General features: G+C 41.3%; 1 protein-coding gene across 8 annotated transcripts in view; it reads left to right on the forward strand.

The window, feature by feature from the left end:
* STARD13 (StAR related lipid transfer domain containing 13) overlaps positions 1-22506 on the forward strand; it is a 494525-nt gene that overhangs the window by 392917 nt on the left and 79102 nt on the right. For 2 of the 8 annotated variants that reach the window (XM_058670873.1, XM_058670871.1), the window contains exon 2: positions 21772-21812. The exons of the other annotated variants lie outside the window; for them this stretch is intronic. In XM_058670873.1, the coding sequence (XP_058526856.1) occupies positions 21782-21812 (31 nt within the window). In that variant the 5' untranslated portion in view covers positions 21772-21781. The remainder of the gene's footprint in view (positions 1-21771; positions 21813-22506) is intronic. 8 annotated transcript variants of the gene reach the window in all.

Consider the following 22506-nt stretch of genomic DNA (forward strand, 5'->3'; position numbering starts at 1 on the left):
TTGTGCCATTCCTGACAGGGCTTTTTCCTTGCATCTAGTAATAAATAGCACACTTATGTCAGTTCTTATTGGGGAAATCAGAAACTGAAAGTTGAAAGTCTGATCTTAGTCTTTTTCAATAGCTCAATCTGTCTTTACAGCCTGGATTTCAGAACTGAATGGAGAAAAATGATCAATCAGTAGAGATATATGTAGAATCCACACAGTCTTGGAAGTTAGAGACACACGTGTGTGTGTTTGTGTGAGGAAAAGAGAGAGAGACTTCATAGTACTGAAGCATATTGTTGTTGATGTCTAGACTGTGCCAGGAAGTCAGAACTGCCAGCCAGTATAGTCTACATGAGCTGAAATCACATGTGCTGACATATGCTGACATGTGACAGAGTAGCATCCAGGCCTGTTTTCTAATGTGTGAAGGAAGATTTGCTGACTTCTGACAGTACTTGCGTCAGACCGTATGGAGACATTTTAAAATTATGGCAAGGACCAAGTTCACAGTCTCACTATCCTTGGATTTCAGCCGCACCCTTATTCTGCCTCATTTTGTGACCTTGAGAAAGATAACTCATGCTTTAATAAATCCATGTGCCTGTTGCTAAAAAAAAAAAAAGTGGGAGAATAATTCTAGTCATCTCTGTCTACCAGGGGCAGTCCAGATGTCAGTAAGCTATTTATAAGCTATTTTATGCTTTTAGTACCTTAACAAGTTAGGAGATTGTCTCTGTTTCCTTAGAACTTCTACAGGACACTGGAAAAGCTGAGGAGCTCTGAGCCACTACAAATGAAATTCTGTAATCTTAGATCATACTAGCGAACTTTATTGCAAACTAATCCTCAGGATATTTGCACCAATCCCTTCACATGGAATTATTCTCTGATTTTTGCTTCACAGTTCTCAGCATTGAGAGATATAGTTGCCTCCTCAAACAGATTGACATTGTAATAATCAGATTAGAATTGGTGCAATACTGCTTTAGTTTATTATGGTGGAATATATATAATTTTAAAATTTTGTAATGCGAAGAAAATCAGTAATAATGTGAATGAAAGTATCTAATATTTTTCTTCCATTTTATGCATATTATCATGTGATAATAAATATATGCGTATGTTCATTTGTATATATTTCAAACATATTCCAATGAAAAAGAAAGCATATAAAATATGAAAGTTTAGAGTCATGGAGTATTTTCATTTTAAACCAATTTAGTTTAAAATGCATGATGATAGCTTACCACACACCAAGAAGGACTATAGAAGGCAAACCTAGCAGTGACTACCACCAGACACTGGGCTGTACACAGGACTAGACAGACACAGGGAGCACAGGGGCTCCGGGTACTAGGAAGCATGGCAACCTTGGGAGCCAAACCCTTGAGCTTCGACACCTTGGGCAGGTCCCATAATACCACTGATCAGTTCTTCTGATGCAATCTGAATTTTAACAAGTATATTTCTCATCCCATGTGGTTAGTATGAAGGTCAGATGACATTATCTACATGAAGATGTTTGGAGAACATCTTCAATTCACTAACTGAACTGTATCTTGCTTCCTGTTATATTCAGTTCTTCCTTTTCTCCCTAAATCCCACCCATCATGCAAATGCATCTCTGAACTCTTTCCTGGTCTTCTGAAAAGTGTGTTTCTTGTGAGCCTTCGCAGCCCATCCATACTGCAGGGCACTGGGCAGCTTTGCTGTTTCTCACAGTTGACCCTCATCATCATACCCTTGTGCCACACCTCTATGCTCTGCTCCCTGTGGTCCAGGGGGTCTGCTCAGGACTTCTCCAATGACTTTTTAGCATTGTCCTCATCTTCCAAAGCTGCCCTACACAGCAGCATTCTTTGAAGCATTTCTCAACTCTTTCCCCACAGAATGAAGGCCTTCACCAATCATGATTCACTTAGTGTAAGCTTCTGATCAAGTCCTTATCTTACTCTGTATTCCTTATTTTCACATCTTTCTTCCTTCCTAAGATCCTGAAAGATGGAGGAAAACTGTCTTTGATCCTTGGTGCATACCCTGGTTTCTTAGACCTGCTTGGTGCTAGGGAATGAACACTGAGTGAATGAAAAAGTCAGTCTTTCCTTATGATTTCTTCACTATGTACACCTTAATACCTCTTTTGCAACAGAATCCAGGCACTCATATGTGTGTGTGGAATAACTTCACCAGGTAACCATAACAGGTTAATGCAAAGGCCATTTTAAGCTGAAAACCCAAGTTTCCATCAACAGAAAGAGCATATGTAATCACGGAAGATAAACTGTTAACTCTCTAAGTCCTAACCACACCTATATAAAAAATAATTATATACCTGTCTCTGTTCTGGAGAGCCTTGATAAACCTGTGTCTAGGTATGTTTCCAGAGGAAATCTAACCATCTTTTTGAAAAACACTTTTGACAGTTTTTGTTAAAAGCCTCTGAATCAGTAATTTCCTGTCTAGAAAATTATCACAAGGAAAATGGTTAACAAATGCACAGAATGTTCTGAACAACATGCTAAACATGTTACTCATGAATAGTAAGAAAGATGGCAAATATGCTAAGTGATCAGCGTTATTCTTATAATCAAAGTTCTTAATAATCCAAGGATTACTTGGTCAAGCATATTCTGATTGTATTGACTCAAGAGTTACCTTTCACAGAACTTATATCTAGAACCAAGGCTATACTCAAAACCATTTTTTAAATTAATTTCCTATAAAGATTTTATTTTTTTCTACTTTCCCTTTTTTTTAAAATTTAGAAACTCTTAAATATAAAGTACACTTTGAAGTAGACATTTGAAAACTCTTTCACAGAAAAATAATCAGCATCAGAAGGAACCTAGCAGGCCTGTCTTACCCATTTTCATTCAAAAATAAGACTGTCACCAAGAGAGGGAACTTTTTTTCTTGAACCAAGATTAAAAACAGTTAAAAAGGGAAAACTTGAGTCTACTTGTTAAATGAGTATGAAGAAAACTATGTAAATTATGGAAGCTTTTAAAATCGCTCATTTAATCTCTTTTTACATGGAATAACTGGCAGAGGTAAGGACATTTTATCATAATCGTTTCTGCATGTTTTATCAGGATAGACCACAAGAACACTGGAAATAATCTCCTACCAGATCAGGCAGTCAGCTCAACTTCACGCTGTTGTCTGACGGGGCAGTGCCACAGAGACATGAGGACATCCCAAAATGCTCAGGGGAGAAAAAGTGGAATCTAAAGATAAGTCCATCTGTGTATACCAGGGGCCTTGAGAAGTTCATTAAAAAAAAAAAAAGCAAAACAAAACAAAAAACCCTGCGTGTATTTCAAGATTTTTATTTCAAAATAAACTTAATTTTGTCTGAAAGGCACAGAAACAGAGACAGTCACACATCTTCCTATGGCTAGTTCACTCTCTAAAAGCCCACGACAGCTGGGATGGAACCAGGTCAGAGGCAGGAGCCAGGAACCCCCTCAGAGTTCTCCCACATGGACGGGAGAGAGGCATTTACTGGAGCTATCACCTGCTGCCTTGCAGCCACAAATTAGCAGGAAGCAGCATTGGAAGTCAAGCTGGGACTTAACTCAGGCACCCTTGTATGTGATGGGGGCATCCCAAGCAGTATGTTAAAACACTGTGCCAAGCAGCTGCCCCCAAATTTATTATTAATTCCTTTTTCCATGAACTTTCTTCATGCTGTCTTTATTTCTGCATTCAACAGAGCACATCTGCTGTTTCCACAACCCAGGAAAATACTCAGAATATACTCCACACTGATAGCACCACTGCCTAAAGTTCCCAGGAGAGAGGCTAGAGTCAAGGATTGCTGAGGGCAGGCACGTCCCTTTAATAAAGCTGCCCATCTGGTCCCCTGGTTCTAAAAGTGCAAAGAAGCATGTGCTTTCTGTGTGTTTTTAAAATTGTTTTGTTTATTTATTTATTTACAAGCTTAAGTGACAGAGAGGATGATAGCTGTAGAAAGAAAGTGGTGCCAGAAAGAGAAACAGAATCTTCCATCCACTGGTTTACTCCTGAAAAAGGTGCAATGGCCAGGGCCAGGATCCAGGAGCTCCAACAGATTTCCCATGTGGGTGGCATGGCCCAAGTACTCATTGTCTTCCTAGATACGCAAGCAGTAAGCTGGGTTGGAAGCAAAACAGCCTGCCTTCTTAAACGGGAGGCAAACATTACAAGCAGTGGCTTACCTCATTGCCTGTAGACATGGCTAAATGGTTCATTTCAGATGTGTGTCAGGTGTGTTGCAAACTATGAGTGCGTGATGCAGCTCTTCATTGCTTAAATGGTGAAAGAATGTCAGGTTCAGAACTGAATACAAGTGCAGCAACGAAGTATGCAGATTAAGTTTCCAAATGGGCTTACAGCTAAGCATTGCCTCAGATTGGGAGTGGAAAGAGCAGGGAAAATAGAGTCCTGAAAGTTTTAACCATCAGGAAACCTTAGCCTAAATCACCAAGAAGGCTCCTTCCAATGGCGTCTTTCGCCATGAAGTTTTGGAAGGTTGCAGAAAAATGCTTTCATGAGATAGCATAATAATAGGCTTCCACACATACACACAATGGGATACTCCAGGAGAAGGAAGTCACTTCTCTGAGCTTGGCCTGGACTGAGGTAGTCATAGGGGTCAGAATGAAGGAGTGAGAGAGCAAGCTACCTGCTGAGGAAGGACCAGGCATCCTGCAGCCAGGGAACAGGGCTCCGAGTACAATCACAAGCCAAGGGAAAGTAGTGCAAAGTGAGTGCACAATAACCCTTAACCCCTGCAGAGGAGCCTCCAGGGAACCCTCTTTATTCTGCATTCAGCACAGGAGAGGACCCTGTCTGAGTTTGTTGCTTGTGCGTCTAGAATTCAAACTCACTGTACTGCCTCAGTAAAGATTGTGCTATAAAAACTCCTTCAATTATTGGTTCTCTGCTCTTCCCAAGAAAACAATGATTTAGAACAATCCCCCGAGAACTGTTGTTCTTTCTATATGTGCTTATTATCCTGCATTCTGAACACTTTGTACGGGGCCCAGTCAGTGACTGGCTGTATACATTATGGAGGGGACAAGCACAGGGAGGAGAAACCCTGCAAGCAGATGAGATACAATTTCCTAAATTAACCATAAATTACTCCATGAAAAGAACCCTTACGTAACACTGGGGCTGGAGTTCCTTGGGCCTTGCAAGTACTTGAAGAAAACCACAAAATAGTTAAACAGCAACAGTGGAGCTCAGTTTAAAGAAAAGCCATTTATTTTTAGCTACAGATCTAGCTCCAAATTAAGTGGCCTCTCTGTGCTAGGGATTACAGCAAAGAGAAATGAACTACACAAATCTTTAGGGTTTACTATTAAATCTCTGGCTTCATGATGATTTAAACTATAATTTTATTTTTCTTTTCAGTTATTCTGACAGCTACTGATTTGGTGTTGGTGGTATTTTGCAAAGGACCAGATGTGTATCTTGTGACAATTCCCTTGTCTCAAAGTCCACAGCCAGTGACATGCTATATTTCATGTCAATAGGCATTTGCTGAGTATCCACTATGTATAAGAAACTGCAAACAACAATAACAACAACAAAAAAAAAACAACAAAAACCTCAGGCCTGTAATATTCCAAGGGATGTTATAGTCCCATCTTGAGGACCAATGTGGACATGACTTAAAGAATGACTTTTATGCTAAGTTGAGGCTTCTGACAATGGAGCACATGCTTGAATTTGCTGGGAAGAATGGAAAAGCTTCTTGGCTGATGAAGCTTGGCCTGAAAACATCAACTGGTGCTGGTAGAAGGAAAAGTAGAGACAGTCATATGTCTAAATCCCAAAGGAGTTTATAACTGCTGCATGTTCAAGGATAGTTGAGTGAGCTCTACTGTGACTCTACTGTGAGATGTCTAGAAAGCTAGCTATATTGGGAAGCAGAAGTGGAAAGAGATTGGAAGAGGATTTTTTTAAATGTTTAGCTTTTATTTCAGAAATCATATGTAACTATGGAGAACTTAGGTCAGGGGTACTTCTTTTTAACTAATATTCTGCTACAAGATAGGGGTAGGGGGCCCTGGTACAGTGGTACAGCAGGCTAATCCTACATCTGCAAGAACTGGTATCACATTTGAGTGCTGGCTTGTGTCCTGCCTGCTCCACTTCTGATCCAGCTTCCTGCTTATGGCCTGGGAAAGCAGCAGAGGATGGTTCAAATCCTTGGATTCTTGCACCCATGTGGGAGTCTGAAAGAAGCTCCTAATGCCTGGCTTTGAATGGGCCCAACTCTGACTGTGACAGAAATTTAGGAACTGAACCAGTGGATGGAAGAACTCTTTGTCTCTCATTCTCTCTCTGTGAAATCTGCCTTTCCAGTAAAAATAAGTATTTTTTTCAAATGAAGGCTGGTTTAGAGAGGAAGCCATGATATTATTTGTGGGTGCATTGCAATAATTCATTTAGCATTTCATAGATATTAATTGGATGTCTACTTTGCGCCTGGCTCATTTTTTGGCAATAATCATAAAGAAAGAAGGAAAATAGGAAAATGAAGTTTTCCGTGATCATAAAACTCACATTCTGATGCAGCATCAACCAATAAGTTATGTTCACTTCAGTGGCAATTGATAGACAAGGAATAAATTGAGGGAAGGTGATAAATATGTAAAGAAAAAGAGTTAGCTTTTTACAATAGTATCCCCTGATCTGCAGTTGCATTTTCCACTGTCTCAGTCACCTACAGTTAACCTTACACTGAAAAAATTAAATGAAAAATTACAAAAAGAAGCAACTCATGAATTTTAAATTACATATTATTCTGCGTAGCATGACAAAATTATGTGTTGATCTGCTCTGTTCCACCTGGGAAATGAATCATTTCTTTGTTTAGCATATCCATGCTGTATGTGCTACCATCCTGTTAGTTGCTGCCTGAGTTATCAGGTGGACTTTTAATACTGTGTCCAACACAGTATCTTAAGCCACTGAGTACTTGCTCTGAGTCCTGGCTACTCTACTTCTTCTTCAGTGTCCTGCTATTGGGCATCCTTGGCAATAAAAGATGGCAGCTCAAGTGCTTATATCTCTTCCACCCTTTTGGGAGACATGGAGAGCAATCTATGCTTCAGACTTCAGCCTGGCCCAGTACTGGCTGATCCAGGCATTTAGAGAGCAAACCAGTTGATGGAAGGTCTTCCTCTGTCTCTCTTCCTTTCAAATAAAATAATTGCATATAAAAGATAGATTGTTTGTGTTCTAGTAATCCTGAATTGTACTTCATACTGGTCCAATGTCTAAAAGTAGTGATCCTGATCATTTATCAGTCTATTATTTTAATTGCATTGATTAGGCACTGCTGTTAATCACTTAATTCATAAATTAAACTGTGTCATACGCATTCATGTGTAGAAAAAAGCATCATTTATACAGCATTCAGTACTCTCTTTGGTTCCAGGTGTACTCTGGGGATTTTCAGATGTAACCCTCATTACTCTGCCTGAACAAATGCAAAGTAGTCAGGGAAGGCTTCCAGGAGAAGAGAATTGAGCTAAGATTTTGGGGAGAGGGGAGGTTATCAGGGTATCTGTAAGTTTCCAGGGAAAAAAGTGTGCTAAGCCACAGTCACAGAGTGGGCCAAGGCCATGGTGTTATTGGAGAGCCTGGGCTGCTCTGCTCAAAGGGGACTGGCCAGATGAGACATGCTGTACAGAAGGAGAAAAAGGAGAGAGAGGAACGGCTTTAACAAGTGACCGATGTGTTCAGATCATGAGGAATAAGTCAGAGATGACTTGGAGGTCTTAACTCAGACAGTTTAAGGTGACGTTTTTGATGTGGAAACAGTCTTTGAGAATGACCTTGATGAACTCATTCAATGGAGGAATGAAAATCAACCAAGTGAGCAAGTAGTGGGCGATTAAGGCTGGGAATCAGAGGCAAACTTTGAGAGAAGCTGCTGGGAGGGACAGTAGACAGTCGTGGTTGATCATAAAGACTGATGCAGAGTGCATTTAGCTCCGTGGTAGCTAGCATCAAGAATGCATAAGCACCCACGTGTGGATGGCACTGTGCAGGAAACATACACAGGTGAACCATGATTGCTGACAAAGGGGAAGGAGAATACTCACAAATGTAGCAAATTTTCACTCTGATTTTCAGAGAATGGGATGGCGTGATTAACTGTGACAATAAGCCTGTTTGAGATAAGAACAGGTTTTATTGGGTTGATTTCTAAAAGGCCGACTTTCTACATTTGTCCTCTCTCTTGTCTATAGCTAAGTCAGTTAACAAAACAGCTGTATTCTTTAACATTCACCCATGCCCATATCTGTCAGTAGGACTGAATTTTTCTGCGCATGTAGTCTGAGCATGTCTCAGGTAGGGTATGGCTATGGTTTGACACGTGTGTGAGAAGTACAGATCCATTAGCCTCAGGCTGACTCTGGGGTAGCCCAAGCCTTTGTCTGATAAGCTTGGACTGGCAGCATGCTCTCAGAGATGGCCTACAATGAGCCTACTCCATATTCATGCTTCTTACCACAGTGCCCCACCCTTTTTGCACAAAGTTGTTCCCTCACCATCCATGAGAATTGAATCCATAGCCCCCATGGGTGCCAAATCCCAGGAATGCTCAACTCCCATTATATAAAATGATGTTGCAATTACGTATAATCCCACACAATCCTCCATACACTTTAAATCATGTCTCGAAGATTTATTATACCGAATGTAACGTAAGTGTGATGTAAATGGTTGGCCTGAATTGTTTAGGGGATAACGATAAGAAAAAATGTCTACATGTGTTTATACAGATGCAATCTCCTTGAAAAATATTTTCTATCCAAGATTGTTTGAATCCTCAGATATGGAAGCTGTAGATATTAGAAGCCAAATGTATACCCTATCAATAAAAAAAAATTTCCACAGGGTTTGCAATGTCCCATTCTCTATATATAGGTTCTATATGTGTTCCACTATTATTAACATCTCAAGTCATAAATGCCAAAGTTCATCCACAATTCTGTAAGTCTGTATTTCACACAGTCTTTGAGACAGTTCTAAATAAGCTCGACTGGCTTCCAGTCTGCTCTACATTGATCATCCTGCTTGCCTTCCAGATGTGACTGTTCACAGGGGAGACAGCAGTAGGAAAATTCAGCTCTGTTGACTACTCATTGCCAATGATTCATGCTTTCTCTTCGTGGGTTCTCTGCCAAAACTTTTGAAGGCATGTCTCCATCATGTAAGGGTTCACTGGGTTAAAAGTGAGCAGTGTAAGCCGTGTCTCCTCTCAGGTAGCTGGATGGGGACTGTCAGGCGGCATCTTGATGGGCAGAAGTGGAAGCAAGCCTGTCCAGGAGGCTGCTAGTGCCAGCCTTCTGGTTTTACCATACCAACTCACTCAGAGACCACAAGGAGGATGCCTTGTGTCAAATCCTGACAGTCAGCATTGGCATTATGTTTGATTTCTTTGAGTAAAATATTTCATATGAATATAAATGACATTTAAAAAACATCTATTTGTTTCAGAGTCAGAGTTACTGAGAGGGGGAAGAGACAGAGAGGAAGAGGCAGAGATCTGTTTGCTGTTTCACTTCCCAAAAGGCTACAATGGGCAGGGCTGGGCCAGGCTGAAACTGGAAGCCGGGAGCATCATTATCCAGTAACTCAAGTGGATGGTGGGGGCCCAAAGACTTGGGCCATCTTCTGCTGCTTTTTACAGACCATTAGCAGGGAGCTTGGGTCAGGAGCCGAGACATGAACCAGCACCTAAATGCAATGCTGGTATCACAGGTCATCAGTGGCTTTACTTGCTATAACACAAGATTATCCACATAAATTACATTTCTGGTTTACTCGTTTGTACCTTTCTTGAGGACAACTATATATCTGTCCTGTGTATTTCTCCTTAGTGATAAAACAAATACATAAATAAAACCTTGGGGGGCCCAGCACTGTAGTCTAGTGGCCTTACATGCACCGGGATCCCATATGGGTGCATGTAAATTCATGTCCTGGCTGCTCCACTTAGCATCCAGCTCCTTACTTGTGGCCTGGGAAAGCAGTTGAGGATGACCCAAAGCATTGGAACCCTGCACCCACTTGGGAGACCCAGAAGAAGCTTCTGGCTCTTGGCTTCTGGCTTCGGATCCATTCAGCTGTGGCCAATGCGGCTGTTTGGGGAGTGAACCAGCGGGCAGAAGAGCTTTCTCTGTATTTCTGCTTCTCTCTCTAAATCTGAGTTTCAAATATAAATAAGTAAATAAATAAATAAATAAATAAATAAATAACTTTTGGTTCTTCTGTATTTATTGGCCAATCTCAATCATAACAGCCATCCTTTGAAGGAAGATTATTGTCCCCGGTTTGCAGATGAGACAACTGAGTCTCAGAGAGGCTTGTTAACTCTTCCAACAAGAGATTGGAAACCAAAGACCTTCCAATCTTAACTATTACCTTCCTCTTCAGGGGTTTGTGGCAATTTGCATTCTTTATTTGAAGAAGTAACATGTAAAAAATGATGAGTTTTGAGTTTTCAGAATCCTCTGAGGATAATAATGTTGTGGGTGGTATGTGTCAACTTCCTGGCTCAGATTGTAGCACCGTCATGACTGGTTTGTATCCTTTCCACAAATCTGGTTGCTATGGGATCTTTCACATGGGAAAACATCGGTCAGTTCCAGGTGGTTGGAACACCAGACTGCCTTACTATTCGTTCAGAGACTGTCAGCAGTGATTTAGTGGGTGCTAGGGAAAGATCTGGAAGAAAATGACAAGGTAGATCTAAAGACATTTGCATTGCATTTTAGCTAGCTGCATTACAGTAATAGAGATGTCTACAAAGATGAAACTGAAGGCAATGTTCCTTCATTTGGGGGTGTATATTATATTACAATAATGAGTGCATGGACCCAGTGAAGTGAAAAGACTATCTCCAAAGTGATGGTAAGATTGGGCATTTTAACTGCTGGCAATTGATTTAAATCATCTCCCTAGCCTGGATTTCTTCTCACTGAATATGATTGCAGCCAGATAATGCTCTCTTCCAGTAAGAAGGGAAGAACAAAAGAAAGTAAATAAAGCAAGGTTTACTAGAATCTCATAAAAGTTCTTGCACAAGAAATGAAGAAGCATGGGAAAAGATGAGTTCCCTTATAAAAACAAGCATTTCCTTGAAGTCCCTGCAAGATTGCAGTTCACATAACATAGTGGTATGTGTGTGTGTTTACACAAGACGAGGCTGTACACCAGAAAAAATGTAAATCAAAGCCTCTGGTAGCTATGGGCAGTCTTTGAAATGACGAACATTGTATATAATTTTCTGTGTAACAATCAATTTATCATTCACTTCTGACTTTTTAGAAATCCGTTTCTAGTTTTCCAAAGCAGCCTGTATCTGGGAGCTGTGCGCTCTTTGTTTTCATCTTAATTTTTCACTATTTTGAATTTGTCCTGTATTCTGCCCAGTATAAACAAAAATACCACATTGAAAAGTTGTCTACAATGAAATCATATCTTTTCTGTGTTGAAGCAATTTTATTCTGAGCTAGAAACCTTAAAATGTGATGTTTAAGTATAAATCTACTTTCAAAGCTAAAATCAATACTGCTTAACTTACTTCATATAATGTGATTGTACAAAAACCTACTTTTACAAAATACGCCAAAGGTGTGTTTTTTAATGTCAGTGAAAGTACTTTTTTCAAGCAAAAAGCAATAATCTTCTTGATAAACTGAATGTTGTAGATGAATATTTCCAAAATGAAGTATTAACCATCCCTCTATGCATAAATGAAGGTTCATTTAAAGAAATTCACTTGACAGAATTTTAAGGAAATGCCTATTTCTAAAAAGGAAGTATATTTATCGCTCAAACATCATCAAATAAAAATGTGTTTATTAGCCCTAGGCCGTGTTGCCTGCCCCATTCCTGTGGCTTCCCTGCTGAGTTTAGTGCACTGAGTCCAATCCAGGTTGAGACAGAAGAGAAGCGCCCTCTGTGTGTCTGCTTCTATCTACCTCACAAGAATTTTTGCTGTTTCCCCATTTAAGTGAAAATCAGCTTGCCCCATCCTGGGAGTCTCTGGGACCCTTCTGGATGAGACGCTTGTACAGGAAGCACAAGGTGAACACTTCAGTTTCAAAACACTTTGTTGCTTCAGCTCTGAAGGAAAAAATGCATCATCCTGTGACTCTCACTTATCAGTGTCATTTGAAATGCTGACTGCCTTGATAATCACCATGGAGCCACATAGCACTTAGCTGGTAGATAGCTAAATTTAATTAATAGTGCAGATGACGGGATAAGCCTCTTAATTTATTTAACTAATCTGTGTACTTTCTCTCCACGTCCCTAAAGTTCAGCTCCTTCATTCCCCCTCTCCCCATTGTCTGTTTTCCTGCCACCAGGGCTGTGTGGTAGCCAACACAAACACTGTAGCAAGGCGACATGGAGCAGCGTGGCTTAGTGGGGAATCGGGAGGCACAAGCTCAGGCACATCCGGGTTTGCGTCCTGACACTGTCTTGATGGTGTGTGTGTGCCTTCCTTCTGCTGCGAGTTCCCGATTGTTCACCTCCAAATTGGTGAGAGTGAAGTTTGTCACGAAGTGGCTGGAGGACCACAGATCACACAGGGACAAACCTCGGGCTGTGCCTCTTCTGAGAGTGTCTCCGGTGACAACCCCTTACAATGCCCCTCTTTAAAAAACTCCTAGACTGTTCCAACTTTTTCACCTTTACCCTTCTGCAAGGAGTCAAGACTTTTAGAAGGATTCCACTTGTCCTCTATCTGTCATCAGAATTTAACCACCACATCTCCTTTCACTCCTCATACCACCTCATACAATGCAGGACTTACAAGGGGACTTTAGAAAGTCTGCGGAAAATGGAGTGAAAAAAGCTATGTCAGTGTTAGGACCATTGAAATCCATGTGTACCTTTTTACAGTGCATATTTCCTGTAATGCACATTTTCTTATAGACTTCTAGTGACCGGTTGAGGTCTGAATAGATACATGTGGACATTATGTGGGAAAGGTTCTTTTCCTTTTTTTCTTTTTTTTAAATTACACTCTTATTTATAACCTATGCTTTCTCTTGAAAGGATTTGGAAAGCTTTTGCTATTTTCTTATCTCCTTGTTCCCACTTAGGAACAGAGCCACAACTAAAGCTGTCGGTTTGAATTGTGGTGCCCCAATGTATGACCGTACGTGTTTGTTTAACTTCCTTCTGACCTGACCTCTTCCACCATAAGACCTTTCTAAAAGTTCTTGTAAGAATGAAGTGAGCCGGGCCTGGCGGCGTGGCCTAGTGGCTAAAGTCCTCGCCTTGAACACGCCGGGATCCCATATGGGCGCCGGTTCTAATCCCGGCAGCTCCACTTCTCAACCAGCTCCCTGCTTGTGGCCTGGGAAAGCAGTGGAGGATGGCCTAAAGCCTTGGGACCCTGCACCCACGTGGGAGACCCGGAAGAGGTTCCTGGTTCCCAGCTTCAGATCAACGCAGCACCGGCCATTGTGCTCACTTGGGAAGTGAATCATCGGATAGAAGATCTTCCTCTCTATCTCTCATCCTCTCTGTATATCTGACTTTGCAATAAAAATAAATAAATTTTTTAAAAAAGAAGAATGAAGTGAGCCATTGGACATAAGGCAACTAATAGCAACTAATATCATGCCTGGCACTCAGTATGAACAATAACAATAGCAATATCTCTTAGCTAAATATTTGAATGTGTATGAAGAAATTTAGAAAACAATTAAATTGATTATTTTTGAGGACTTATAATTCTTCCCTGTACAGTTTGTATCAGGGAGAATATGTGCAACATTCTAATAAATTCTAGGTTTTCAACAAATACAGTTAACAAATATGGGTGAAGAATAAGATGTTGAGAAGTAATGGAAACCAAGTTACCAATACACTGTTGGTATAAATAGTATATTCCCTGTTTAGGAAATACTGCAGTTATAGGAAATATTTATCTCCAAAGGATAAGATACCTAAAGCTCTCACATGCTCTGTTTCGTTTTTTGTTTTTTGCCTTCTCAGTAGTAGCTAGTGAATTGCCAAGAAGTTTCACCATGCTGCTAGGTGCCCCACACTGCGTCAAGTGCTGCAGGAACACTCAAGTTCGCAGACTCCTTAACTTGATTTTAGAGAAAGCAGTCTAAGGCCCAGACCGCCTGATTTGCAGGCTGAGTGCAGTCTGAGGTCATTTATCCAGACGTTTTAATAATTGTCTTAGAATAGCTGATTGCTTTTAAGGCAGCTTTATTCCAGAATCCTCTCTTGTCTCCTCACTTTTATTAGAAACGGTTTGTAAAAGAAGGAGCAATCAGCAATGCTGCTTTTAAGAATCAATTTGAGAAAGAAGCACCAGGGATAGATGTTGGAGACAAAGGCACAGCAGAGGCTGTGGCTTCTGTGACTGTTTAGCTAGCTAGGTCAGAGACCACAGAATGAAGTCACATCAACCTTTTGGATCGGGGCTTGCCAACTATGCTTTCCTAGCGGCCAAGTGTGTTAGAACTGAACATTCCTGCAGTAGTCATATGGTTTGCTTGGATTCAGCTAGTATGGGTGTGGCCATGACCTACAACCACATAGCCAGAACTTTCACGCATGCTTTATCTGCTCCAGAGTCCTCTGGTACTGTTGTTCCAGCCTAACCTCGCTTCACAGATCTCAGTGCTGTCTGCATTAACATTTCATCTTTAAAGTCATAGGATTTTGTGGCCCTCAAGAACGTTAAGGAGATCTTTTTTTTTTTTTTTTTCCTTTTCTTTTTTTCTTTTCCTTTTTTTTTCTGGCATGAGGATCAAGATGAGGGTTGGTAAAATTTTGTGGTCAGGGTTACACAAGCACCTTGTCAGGACATTTCGTGGCATCTCTTAACTATCTGAAGCAGCAGTTTGCTCTCTTTGTTTTTCAAGAATTTTGTTATTGTTTATTTTTGAAACACGAGAGAGATAGAGAGAGAGAGAGAGCTGTCATCTACAGATTCACTTTCCAGGTACCCCAACAACTGAACAACTGAGGCCGGGTCTGGCCAAAGCAAGAAAACATAAATTCAATTTAGGTTTCTCTTACGAATGGCAGAGACACAATTGCTTTCACATTCACCACTGCCTGCCAGTGCACACATTAGCAGGAAGCTGGAGGGAAAATCCAGCAACGACTTGAACATGGGAGTGTCTCAAATGGTGTCTGAACTGCCGGATCAAGTGCTTGCTCCAGTGCCTTGTGCTATAGAGGTATTTAGCTTCTGCAAGTGCTTTTCCCTCTCGTTTCATGAAGATATACACTTTTAAAAGTCACAAGGGAAGTTCTGTCAATCTTTTGATAGCAACAATAAATGGACCAAGTGGTTTGTAAAAGTTAAAAGCATTTTGACATGATAACTTTAGTATCTGTTTAGGTCATAACTTACTAAAATAGTCATACCTTGTAAACTTTTTAGAAAATCGCAAAGTCTTTTTGGAAACTTCAATATGATAATCATGCACTGAAATAACTGTGGACCTGTTGTTTTTTTTTGTGTTTGGATGCCTGCATGATTTTAAGATTATGTCATTAATTGGGCACAGTGAGACATGAGTGTGGTGCTCCCACAATGCATACTTTATTTCTGGTCTGCTGCAGTGTTGGCACTAAGGGTCATATGTTTCAGCACATTTGGAGTTTTATTTTTCTTGCTCATCTTAGTAAATCTTGAGTCAGCATGTACTTGGGCTCAAAGTAGCAGTATTCAGTGCCCATGATGAAACTTCAGCACTTCACCAAATAGGTATGCTTAGGGTTGAAACCATCATGTTTTACAGCAGCGTTTACGAATGTCTAGCATAGGTTGTGCTGCAAGGAAGGTGAGCTTTAAGGTGGTAAATTTTAATGAAGGATGTTTATGCAACTACTGGTAGAAACCCTGAACACAGAAACTAGGACACAGACAGGGAGTACTGGCGACAAGAACCCTTTTGTAGTTAGAGGATTGGCTGAGCTAAATAAAGAATTGTACTTAGAAAGGTGTTGATTCTCTTTTGAAAAATAACTGTGAACTAGGTATTGTCCATAAATAAGGGATCCAGGACAGATCAAGAAAGGCAAACAAGTTTGTTTTTGTTGGAGGGAGGTTTGTATACAGCCACAAGATGACCAAATAGGTGTCCCAGAGTACTTATGCTGGATTAGCATGGTGCTAGTGGGAAGATGGGAGTTGTTTAGGTAATTTGATAGGATGACGTACTGTGGAATCTCTTTTTACTTTGTTTCCTAACTTTCCTTCCTTCCTTCCTTCCTTCCTTCCTTCCTTCCTTCCTTCCTTCCTTCATTATTTTCTTCCTCATTTCCACCTTTCTTTCCTTCTCATATATCTAGTTGTTAAATGCTAATTTCCAAGATACAGCCACCCTGGAGATGCTAACCAAATTATGAATCAACTCTTAAAAATATACTAAGGGAATTGGAAAAAAATACTAATTTTGAACTCTAGTCTATTACTTTATGCGACATCAGGTTATGTGTGATGTACTTTTAGTAAAAGGCAAGGAAAGGCAAGATTTTTAAATGACAAAAGCGAAGCCTAAACACAGAATATGGGACTCATTGACTTTTGTCTTATGGATGGGTATATTGCCTGTCCCAATAATCAGTGAATTAGAAAAGGGAACACCTAATGTTATGTTGTAGTTCTGTGCTGAGGCCTGAAAGTTTAGCCTCAAAACAAACAAACAAATGGAAAACCAGAAATTTGGGATTGTTGTTCGGGTTAAGTGTCTGCCCATGTCACTTTCATGTGTTAGTCTGACAGGCTCAAGAGCTTTATGGAGATAACAGGAAGAAAGGAAACCTCCCGAAACCAGTGGTCATCATTTTGGAGGACAAAATAATTTAAAAGTCTGGTGTTACCAAGGCATTTATGGCAAGCCTGTGGATGGGATACTGATTACTCCTATTGTGCCAATACTCCTAGGACCCATTTGGACCCATACTCTTTTCCAACTAAATCATTTGATTTAACCTTCAGAAGAGGTAGGGGCCTCTGGCCTTAAGATGTTCGTAAGTTTAACCAACTAAAAGCTGATTTTCCACTCACTCTGAGAAACACATACAGTCTGATGGGGCTCTACCACCTCCACATGAAGCTTCTAAGACAGGGTGGGCGCTGTGCCCCTGGCATCTGGGCACATCTGCTGTTAGAGAGAGAAGGGGAGTGAACAGATTGACTGTGTATCTCTGGCTGTAACCTAACTACAAGGGTGGTTGGGAATCACAGTCCATCCATGTGATAAATCTCTGCTACTGTATTACTCTATGATTCTTATTGTAAAAAGAAACTGTACCATAATAAAATATCCTGTTCTTCAAAATTGTCCTGGAAGCTGAAGCAAGGTCTCAATGACATTACGGTTAGGGGCCTTAGTAAAACTATAGCCATCCAGCGACTTTCCCTTGGTCAGGTCTCACATTTGTCCCAATCAGACTTCTCCAAAGTGTGAAACTGATGGATTTACTTTCATTTTCATCTCTCCTACATTTCTCCCTACTTGCAAATAAGCAGTGGGAGGGTAAAGAGTGGAGTCAGGATCTTGGCAGTAAACCAACCTTTGAATAATGCACAGCTCATGTCTTTATTGTGATTTCTATAGTTATCTCCTTAAAAATCAACTTCTCTAGCAACTCCTCTCTCTCATCAGCCTATAGCGAGAAGGAAGTGGGGCGCTTCTCTCTTTCTCTCTCCGCCTGACTTCCCGGCTACTCTCTCCTTCTGGTCATGGTCATTCCCATCACATCCCACAGGTCAAGGCTCTCATAGAAGGGGAAGTTTAAAGGACAGGAAGTGACTCAGTGGTTCCCCCAGGGGTCAGGTGTGTGGGTAGTGAGAGACAGTGGGAAGAAAGAATTGCAGACTAGAAAAACACCCAGATGGAAGAGTGACCAGGGCTGGAATTTTAGAAATGACAATGACATCAGCATTAGTGATAGATACTCTTCTACTTTTCCCAGGCAAGCATCTCAAAGCACTGTTGTTAGTTACTTCTCATCTATTTTCACACCATGGCCAGAAATAAAGAAATATCAATAGGAAGCCTACAGAAAGGAGTTGTAAACAACAAATGTAGAAATTTGTAGTAGGTTTCTGGTGAAGTTTTCTAGTGGTTTGGTGATACCTGTGGTTGAATAATAGAAGCCATTACATCAAAGGAAATTTTAAAAAATTAAAGAATCTATTTGTTGGAAAGGCAGAGTTAGAAATGGAGAGAGACCGAGAGAGACTCTCCCTCCTCTGGTTCACTCTAACTGGCTGTAGTGACTAGGGCTGAATCACACCAAAGCCAGGAGCCAGGCACTGCAACACCATCTGGCTCTTTCAGATGAGTGATGGGAACCCCAGCTCCTGGGCTGTTCTCTGATGATTCCTGTATGGGGTGCCAATCTCACAGGTGAAAGTTCAACTCCTTAGCCAAAACACTGGTCCTAAAGGAAACTTTTTTTTCTTTCAGTTCACTGTGAAATGTTCTTATAGTGTATTTTTTTGGTTATAAAGGGCATGTAAGAGAAAAAACTTAGAAATTTCAAATAAAAGATTAACCATTGGGCCCGGCGCGATTGCGTAGTGGTTAAAGTCCTCGCCTTGAACGCCCCGGGATCCCATATGGGCACCGGTTCTAACCCCAGTGCCCCTGCTTCCCATCCAGCTCCCTGCTTGTGGCCTGGGAAAGCAGTGGAGCATGGCCCAGGGCTTTGGGATCCTGCACCTGCGTGGGAGACCCGGAGGAGCTCCTGACTCCTGGCTTCAGATTGACTGTGCTCCAACTGTTGCTGCCACTTGGGGAGTGAATCATCGGATGGAAGATCTTCCTCTCTGTCTCTTCTCCTCTGTATATCCGCCTTTCCAATAAAAATAAATAAATCTTTAAAAAAAAAGATTAAACATTGAAACAATAACATAACTCTTGAGCTGTCTTTTTTTTTTTTAGATGATGTTAACATGGTTGATCAGGATGGGATGGATCAAGGATTAGGGAAAATGGGTGTGATCATTGTTTCCAAATTCTCTATTTCTTTGTCCTGTTTCTGTTCTGGTGGATGGAGGAGGAGCTATGTATTTTTGAGTTGAGCGTTCTTTTCTATTAAAGACTCTTGTTGATAATATGAGTAAATTAAACATACTCCACCTTAATCACTTCGTCCAGTTGAAGGCTTTAGTTCATAGGAAAGTGTGTGGTTCTTTCTGTTCCAAATGGAATCCTTTCTCTCTGGTGCTTGGCTTTGAGGCTGTGATGCAAATCCTTGGTGTGCCTTTGCAATGCGAGTGAAAACAATGAAGAAAGGAAGTGTGGAGGCTTGGAATCTGAGCTAAGGCTTGCAAGTCACTGGGGAGCAATGAGGTTCCTCTTCACTGTGAGCAGTCAGAAGCAGGAGAGGGGTGGCTCATCTGCTCTACATTTCTTTGAGCCTCTGTGCTGGAATCATCGTCTGGATTCTCTTAACCAACATTAATCAACCCCCTTTGGGGTGCTGGGCGTCATGCTGGAGCAGGGGATGCAAAGACAGTATCTGAGGAGGAAGCAGAAGAGCAGAGTACACTGAAAATCCCAGTGCCAGGGTAAGTGCTAACTCAGGACACAGATGGTGCAAAGCAGAAAAGGGAAACAGTTTTAGCTGTCATGGCCAAATGGTGATGTCGTGCCTGTGACTAGGGAGGGCTTCATGGAAAAGACAGAGCTATGAATGAAGGGGCTAGGCGGGGGCGGGGGGGTAATGAGGGAAGACTGCAGAATAGAAATTGGCAGAGCTGAGAAGCGGGAGCAGATCATTCTAGAAAAATGCCTGCCGGAAGCAGATCATGATTGTGGAAGTAGGAAGGTGGTGGCAGTTTTAGCGAACCCTAAAATGGGTAGCACACGGTCCAGGTCATGTGGGCAGTTGTGGTACAGAAGGACACGCCAGAAACTTGCGATAAGTAAGACATGCCAGGAGCCCATGCTAAGCTCAAGAGTACAGGATGAACTTAGAAGTGTGGATTTTACTTTGGAGAGACTTGGTAGTCTTCAAGGACCCTAAACAGGGGAGTGAAAGATCAGAATTGAATTCTGTCTTTGAGGTTACTTTAGCACAGTGTTGGTTGCATTTCTGAATAAAATACAAAATAAAATGCACGAAGTGCTTTAAGAACATAAGACCTCCTGCCACTTTATGGAACTATCTTCAAGGACATTCTGTTTTCAAGCCAGTTTGGTATATGGCTGAACAAAGATTGTGCCTTCATTTCCCAATCTTTAGCTTAACCAACGTTAGATTTTGGTAGCTTGTGTGTCTCGGCCCTGTAAGTCAGACTGTGGGCACACCATCATGTCACTTGCCTAGAATGGAGTCAAAATTTACCTGGACCTCACTGTTTCAAGTACTCAGAGAGGCTATTGATTAAAATAAGTAAATATTAGGGTACTTCCAAAAGTTCATAGAGAAGTAGATTTTAAATAGAAGATTAATAAAGTGTAAATTTTTTAAAAACTCCATGTCCAAGATGTTCTGAAAATTATTTAAATTACCTTTCATCCATGCTTGCATAGACTTTTTGAAGAGCTCTTGTGGGGCTCACCTCTTTAAAAGAAGGGTGTTTCTTTTACCTTTGCATCTTCAGTGAAGCAAAATGCACACGAGTGTTTACAAGCTACAGGATAGTTCAGCTTCCTGAATCTTTGTGTTTCCTCATACTGGAAGGAAAGCTTCTTGCTTTGAAACAAGCATGGACACATTATCTCCCAATTTGACACAGGAGGATGTGCTGGGTAGTTTCACTGGAAACATCCTTACTGTCTTCTGCTGTTAAGGTATGCCATTGGTAGTCAGTTCCAGTTATAAAGAGTCGCTCCATTTTTAAGTGCCTCCTCCATGGCAGGAAACATAATTCACTCTATTCAGAAAATGTAAATACCTTGTCGGGTCCAAAACTCTGTGCTTGAGCCCAGGACTGCTGCAGTAAACTAAATGCCCTCCCTTGTTCTGGAGTTTCTCATATCCTTACAGTCCAAGAGCGTAGGTAACATCATGCACATTTTGCAAATGATGACACTGAGGCTTTGAGATGTAACTCGATTTGCCCAGAGACCCCCATGGCAAGCCTGCAGTTCAAGTTCTGCTGATCCTTACTACTGTCTTTCTCTCGGATTGTTTTTATGTTGTTGTTGCCACTGTTTTTTATTTCAACTCACTAGCTCCCTCCTTTTTATCAGGTTCTGGCTTTCCTCTATGCATGGATTCATTTCCTCCCACATGTCTGTCCCGCTATTCTCTCTAAAAACCAACAAGGGTTATTCAGTCATCACCATCATCACCAATCACTACCAGTCATGCCCACATACAACCTGATTTTTATTCCATTTAATGGAGACAGACATAATCAGCACAAGTCTACATAACATCCCTACATTTTGCCAATTTGCTGTGATCAGACTTCGTGTCTACAAAGAGATGGAAATCAAGGTCACATCAAATAGACCAAATAATATTTTTTGAGGTTCAGAAAGTGAGGATGACCCTAAGTATCACAGAGCTTAAGAAAGGCTTCTTGGAGGGGATGTTAGTAAGCTAAAATTGCAAGGGAGAAACTTCATCTAAGCAGAGAATATTCTAGGCAGTTTTAACTAGTTCATTGCCCAGAAAACTCCTACCCCATTGCATCACATGTTTCACTCTGTTTTTAAGATACGAAACAGTCATGGCTGGATGTAGTTGCATTGCTAAGGAAGGGAGGCATTTTCTGCTCTAATTAAAAGCATCCCTATATCTCCGCCTCCCCAGGGTTGCCACCATGGACCTGAGGCTGCATGACTCCATTGCAGGTATGAAGGGGGCAGCCTAGTGGAGTTGGGTTTCCCCCAGGGCAAATACTGCAAGATTTGGGTGGTCCCATCTGGCCTAGGCCTCAGATCTTCCCATGGGGAGACCTAATCCTTTGTTCATCACTCTGGACCAAATCTGACTTCCCAGCACCATTCCAAACCCACATCTGGAATGCCTCCAAGCTGCATGAGATTTCCTGTCATTGATTTGTTATTGATTAAGCCAGGGGTCTGGCACTTAGCCCAGCCTCAGCCCCAACAACAGTAGCAGCAGCCTTCTCAAACAGAGTGGAACAGAACTCTTTGAAAAACCAGCCATGTCCATAAGCCTTAGTAACTCAAACCAGGCGAGAGAAAGCAGACCTTTTGCGTAAGGTGGAAAGTCGCTTTACCAAAGACCTTTGACCAAAGCCATCCCAAGGGTCCATTGTTGGGAATACCTCAAAGGCTGCTGCCTGTTCTGGCTTGAGATTAGTGCAAAGCAGGAGAAACATTTCTCAGCTCCCTCTCATTTAGCCTGCATGGATAACTCCCTGGATGCCAAGTGCCCTGCCAGGCACTAGTGGCACTAATCTGACTAAGACAGCCTCTGCCCTTCAAGGGCTTGTGATCTTACAGAGAAGACAGCTTCTCAACAAAGATTCAAAGAGATGTATAAAACATCCAACCTGGGATGCAGGGGCTGATGTCTTTG

This window comes from Ochotona princeps, chromosome 12 (genome assembly GCF_030435755.1).
Source record: "Ochotona princeps isolate mOchPri1 chromosome 12, mOchPri1.hap1, whole genome shotgun sequence".
NCBI lineage: Eukaryota > Metazoa > Chordata > Mammalia > Lagomorpha > Ochotonidae > Ochotona > Ochotona princeps.